The following is a 6,006-nucleotide window of genomic DNA, read 5'->3' on the forward strand; positions in this document are numbered from 1 at the left end:
GGAGGGAGAGAAAGAGAAGGAGAGGAAGGAGAGGGAGAAGGAGAAGGGCCCACGCCTCTCCCCATCCCTTCCTCCCCCCTTCATCTCTTTCGCTCCCCCTCTCTCTCCCCCTTTCTCCCTCCCATGCCGTTGTTGTCAGCCCGAAGATGTTGTCAGCCGCGTAGTCCAGGTGTCAGGGCTCCTCGCCGCCTCCGCCCGCGGGCTGCTCTCTAAGTAGCCAAGAAAGGTCAGTCGGTGCGGCTTAAAGGTGCCGGGTCGCGGCCGGCGCCGCCGCCCTGGCTTGTTTGAGTGGCTGTTTGAGTGGGTCGTTTCGGTCGGCGTTGTTTGCGTGGGGTTGTTAAGGCTGGTTGTTTAAGTGCTCGCTTGGGTGAGTTTGACGTGAGTTTGTTTGAGCGGGCTGTTTGGGGCATATCCGCGGGCGGGCGGGGCACAGCTGGAGGCCAAAAGGATTTATTATCACCAATCCAGATGTACTTGCGTGTAGAATCTGGAATTTTGGGAATTGGTTGGTCTTTGCTCTGGCGAATTGCTGTCGAGATTGTTAGTGTCACTTTTGTTTTATTTCGAGGTGCCACGTCTCGCCTGTAGGGGTTGAACATCTCGGAAATCATTTTCTCTGTGGACTATATAAGTCTGTCTTCTCTCTCTCTCTCTCTCTCTCTCTCTCTCTCTCTCTCTCTCTCTCTCTCTCTCTCTCTCTCTCTCTCTCTATCTCTCTATCTCTCTTTCTCTCTCTCTCTCTCTCTCTCTCTCTCTCTCTCTCTCTCTCTCTCTCTCTCTCTCTCTCTCTCTCTCTCTCTCTCTCTCTCTCTCTCTCTCTCTCTCTCTCTCTCTCTCTCTCTCTCTCTCTCTCTCTCTCTCCCTCTCTCTCTCTCTCTCTCTCCTCTCTCTCTCTCTCTCTCTCTCTCTCTCTCTCTCTCTCTCTCTCTCTCTCTCCTTCCCTCCCCCTCCCACCCTCCATCCCTCCTTCTCCTTTCCCCTTCCCTCTCCCCCTCCCCCCTCCCCCTCCCCCCTCCCCCTATCCCTCCCTCTCCCTCCCTTTTCCTCCCTCCCTCCCTCCCTTTTCCTCCCTCCCTCCCTCCCTCCCTCCCTCTCCCTCTTATCCCATCATATGGGAAAACAATAACATTGAAAATTGACTATTCATGCGTTGCTTATTTTCTTTTATTTGAAGTTAAGGAACGATGTTATTTCGGTTTCGTGCATTGTTGATGTTGGATTTTTTTTTTACATGATTGCAATATTTTCATTGCATATGGATTTGAGGCTTGGGTGTTGCACCAACCATCGTTGTTCTTTTTACTGTCGTGTTCGAGGAGACGCGGGCGGCGGGTGGGTGCGCGGAGGCCGCGGTCACTCCCGCATGCGCGCGCCCTCTGAGCCGGGGTTTCGCCGACGGAAATGTTGCGCTGGAAAGGGATGGATGTTTGGTTTATCTGATTGCTGTTTCGTGATTACCGGTTTAGAAAGGCCCATTATTTTCCGGTTGGTAAATGTGTTTCCTGAATCCTTCTATGGGGTTTTAGAATTTGATTTTTGTTTCTTTCCTTTTCTTCCCTTTTGTTGGGAGCCACACAGTTTTTTTTATATGATATTCCATCAAGTAATGTCATTTGAGTATAATTCTGTATAGTCCTTTTCATACAATTATAATGGTGATAATGATAGTGTTGGAAAAGCCCGCATTCCACAAACCAGATTTATTGTAAAGTGCTTTGTGGGTTTTTCTGCCTTAGTGATAGTTATAATAATGATAATGTATGCTATTTAATGCCATGGCCAGATATGCCTTTCCCCCATTTCTGATTTTGATCTCTGCCCAATGTGAATGCCCTGCCTAACCGCCGCCCTTGTTGCAGCAGCGACAGCGGCCGCGACAACCCCTTCCGGCCGGACGGCGACATCTCGCGCGAGGCCGACGAGATCGTGCAGCTGATCAAGTCGGGGCGGCCGCTGCAGCAGCCGCCGGAGGACGCGCTGGACGGCACGGCGCCCCTGGAGGCGTCCTCGCCCGCCCACGACAAGGAGGTCGCCGCGGAGCCGCTCCTGCCGCGCCCCGACGCCCACCACCAGCCGCAGGCGCTGCACGCCACGCCCGCCAACGCCGCCCGCACCCACTCGCCCACCGCCGACGGCGCCTCCAAGGGCGGCGCGACGTCCCCCTCGGCGGGCGCGGCCTCGCCCTCCAAGGCGGGCGCCAACGGGTCGGCGGCGCCCGAGGCCTCGCCGGGCACCGTGGAGGTCACGCACGCCACCGTCACGCCCACCGACCCCGCCCACGTCGAGCACGTCGTCATCAGGAAGAAAAGCAAGTGCAACTGCTGCGTCATACAGTAGGGGCGTCGCCTCGGCGCGTGCGGGCGTGCAAGCGCGTGCGGGCGACGGATGGTGCTGACGGAGGAGGAGGAGGAGGAGGAGGAGCTAGAGGAGGAGGAGGAGAGCCTGCGGAGCTTGTAGGACTCGCAGGAGAGGCGGGGCTTTGGCTGGCGCGCCGCGAGAAGGACTTCTCTCGGGGTAGGATGCGGGGGGAGGGCAAGGGAGGAGGAGGAGACGAGAGCGAGAGCGAGAGAGAGAGGAGAAGGAGTAGGAGGAGGCAGGACGAAAGGAGGAAGAGACGAGAAGGAAAGGGAGGAGGAGGAGGAGGAGGAGGAAGAGACTGAGTGCAGGAGGAAGAAGGAGGAAGACCCAGCGAGCGGACGCGTCGGCGGCGAATCCTTCGGGGCGGTGTTGCTTCTACTACCATGTGCTTCTTTTTTCTCTTTTTTTCTTTTTTTATTTGGATTTTTTCATATATATATATATATATCTTGTCATGATGCTGGGTGCACAATCCACCAAGTCTTTTTTTTATTTAGAAAAATAAGAAAGGATTAAAAAAATAAAGTGTTTCCAAAGACTTATGAAAGTATATTTTATGTATCTTTAAAAATAATATCTATATAAAAATAAAATGGACAAAAAAAAACTACAAAAATACACAAAAAATGTATTTGACATGATACTCTTCTTTTTAGAATAATCTTTCTCTCTCTGTCTCTGTCTCTCTCTCCTCTGTTGTGTTTATAGAATTGAAAAGAGAAGGAAAGGAGGAAGAGACAACTATAAACAAGGAGAAGAGGTGAGGGAAAATGCGGAATAAGAAAAGAAAATTTGGGCAAAAAGAGAATAAAATACATTATGGATTTTTTTTTCTAGACCCCTCTTTCTCTCTCTCTCTCTCTCCTTCCTTCCCTCCCTCTCCCTTTTTCCGCTCTCTCTCCCTTTTCCCCTCTCCCTTCCCCCCTTTCCTTCTTCCCTCCCGTCCCTTAAAAGGAAACACAAACACATGTCTTAAATTCATGTGACATCATAATCCTCTGGAATGACGTCAGAGGAATGCTGTGACGTCATCCTGAAAGCAAAGGTTGTGGTAGGTTGGATAAAGGGAAGGGGGGGGGGAGGAGAGGAAGGGGAGGGGGGAGAGGGAGGAGAGGAAGGGAAGGGGGGAGGAGGGACGAGGGAAGGGGGGAGAGGGGAGGAAGGGGGTAGGTAGATAGTTAATTAATCGAGGGAAGGAAAAAAGGAAGATAGGGGGGGGGGGGGTGAGGAGGGCTTTCCTTCCATCTTCTGGTTGTGACGCCGTTGCCTTTTTAGAAGAAAGTTGTTTTTTTTCTTGATGAGGGTGGAAGGAAACAGTAAGAGAAGGAGAGGAGGGCGGCGTAGGAGACAGAGGAAAAGGAAGTGGGAGGAGGGAAAAGAGGGGTAAGGGAGTGGGAGGAGGAAGAGGAAGAGGAGGAGGAGGAGGAAAATGCAGCATACTCGGAATCTCACTCACCCGATTCGTAGAGAAACAGACAGACAGACAAATAAACCTCAGCGCTGCAACTCAACTCGGTGCTAGCAAGGGGCAGACAGCACCCCCCCCCCCCCCATGCCATACCCAAACGCGTGCCCATGGGTCGGTTCCTCCTCCTCTTTCCCTCTTTCTCATCTCTTCCAAAAAATGAGAGAAATCGGAGAAAATGTGAGAGCGAAATAAAATATGCCGATAGATTGATCACTTGGACTGATAGATGATATTGTCAAATTATTATCACTGTTATAAATATATTTTTTTTTAATCTTTGTTATGTCTATTATTGTAAGTAACTTTATTATTGTCATTATACTTATCACCACCATCATCATCATCATCACCACCTTCATATTATTACCATTATTATGATTATTATTATTATATATATTTTTTTATCATTAGAAATCTCATTATGTAATTTGTTCCCCAAGACTAAAGAACAACTGACCTTCTGCCGAACGACCTTTCACAAACACCTTCACTCACTGACTCATCGGAGCGATATTACTCACCAATTACTCGTCATGGGAAGGGAGGAGAAGGGGCGACTAAGGAAGGGAATTGAGAAAGAGGGGGAGAGAGAGAGAGAGAGAGAAATAGAATCTGTATTTCTTCGAATTTTGAATTGAAGATCAAGGAGAGAGATTGGTATTAGCGTTGCAACACAGTTATTCGTTATTATTTTTGTTATTGTTATTATCATTGTTATTATTATTATTATTATTATTATTATTATTATTATTATTATTGCTCTTATTATCGTCATGATTATTGTTTGTTTTCACCTTCATTTATCACCAGCATCTTCATCGTCCTCATCTCAATTATTTTAACTTTTTTATGAAGTAGAAAAGAGAAAGTGAGAGAGAAAGACAGGAAGATAAAAAGGAAAAAAAAAATAGTCATAGAAGAAAAATGGAGAGGAAAAGAAAGAGAGGGAGAGAGAGAGAGAGAGAAAAGAAGAAGAAAAGGAAGAAAATAGATAACACAGTTTTGTGCTTTTAAGATGTCTTAAAAAATATAATAACACAAAAAGTGAAAAAAAAAATGTGCTTGCAAACAGTGGACATGGAATAATAACTGTGCTTTTAAATGAGTCACAGTTTGCTTGTAGTTAAAGAACAGTTTGAATCTATGTTTTATTATTATCATTTTTTTAGACTTTCCTCTTTTATTTTGATTTTTATTTCTGTATGTTCCAGTGTATTATTGTTTTTTTTAACAAGTGGATTCTTGGAGAGGATGTCTGCTCATCCTGTTTTTTCTTACGGTTTCTTTTGTTATCATTATTGTGTCTATTTTTAGTCAGACGATGGAAAGCTTGTTGTGTAAATGATCTCTGCCGATGAAGGCTTTCCGTCTTTCTATTTTGTTAACTAGGAACAAAGAGCTACTTTCTCTCACACGTACATGCATATATACTTGCAAGTACATGCATGTGTACATAGATGAAGATACATGTATATGAACACACACACACACACACACACACACACACACACACACACACACACACACACACACACACACACACACACACACACACACACACACACACACACACACACACACACACACACACACACACGCGCGTACGTATGTATTTATATGAGCACATTAACTCTACATACATCCGTGTGTGTGTGTATACATAAAAACCTCCTATCTGTCTTTGAGAGTGATAGTGACGGAACATTCTCTTGTCAAGCCAAGGCTCTCAAAGGTTGTGTTATCCTCTGTCACTCTGGCACGTGACTCTGGCCGTGTCACGCGGTGCCAGACGAGATGTTCCTTCGCGTCTCCGGCCCCGCGGCCATCAGCGGCGGCCGGAGACGCGCTCGTGCCTTCCTTCCCAGCCTCTGCCACTGGACGGGGAAGAAAACGAGACTTTTCCCTGTCTCCGTTTTCTTTTTTCTGATTTTTTATTTGTTTTTATTTTGTATTATTATTTTTATTTTCATTTTTTTTTTTCTTTCAATTCTTAGGATATCTCGTCTTCCTTCCCCAATTTTTTTGGTTGTTATTCAATAAAGATTTATATATATATACCCATATATTTTTGTTTGTCTGTAATACAATTTTCTTTTCTCTTTTTGTCATCTATTTGTCAGCTATTTTTGCTCTATAATTCCTAACTTCTAACAAACCACTAGAGAGTTGCTAAATATATG

The 6,006-nt window shown here is 46.5% G+C and overlaps 1 protein-coding gene across 1 annotated transcript in view; it reads left to right on the forward strand.

The window, feature by feature from the left end:
• The window catches only part of LOC125037424 (basic proline-rich protein-like), a 10,541-nt gene extending 5,639 nt beyond the window's left edge, over positions 1–4,902 (forward strand). The window contains exons 6-8 of the mRNA XM_047630567.1: positions 177–226; positions 1,860–2,333; positions 3,414–4,902. Of these exons, the coding sequence (XP_047486523.1) occupies positions 177–226; positions 1,860–2,333; positions 3,414–3,528 (639 nt within the window). The 3' untranslated portion in view covers positions 3,529–4,902. The remainder of the gene's footprint in view (positions 1–176; positions 227–1,859; positions 2,334–3,413) is intronic.
• Positions 4,903–6,006: the final 1,104 nt, after the last annotated feature.

The sequence above is a fragment of the Penaeus chinensis genome, chromosome 23 (assembly GCF_019202785.1).
Source record: "Penaeus chinensis breed Huanghai No. 1 chromosome 23, ASM1920278v2, whole genome shotgun sequence".
In the NCBI taxonomy this organism is placed as follows: domain Eukaryota; kingdom Metazoa; phylum Arthropoda; class Malacostraca; order Decapoda; family Penaeidae; genus Penaeus; species Penaeus chinensis.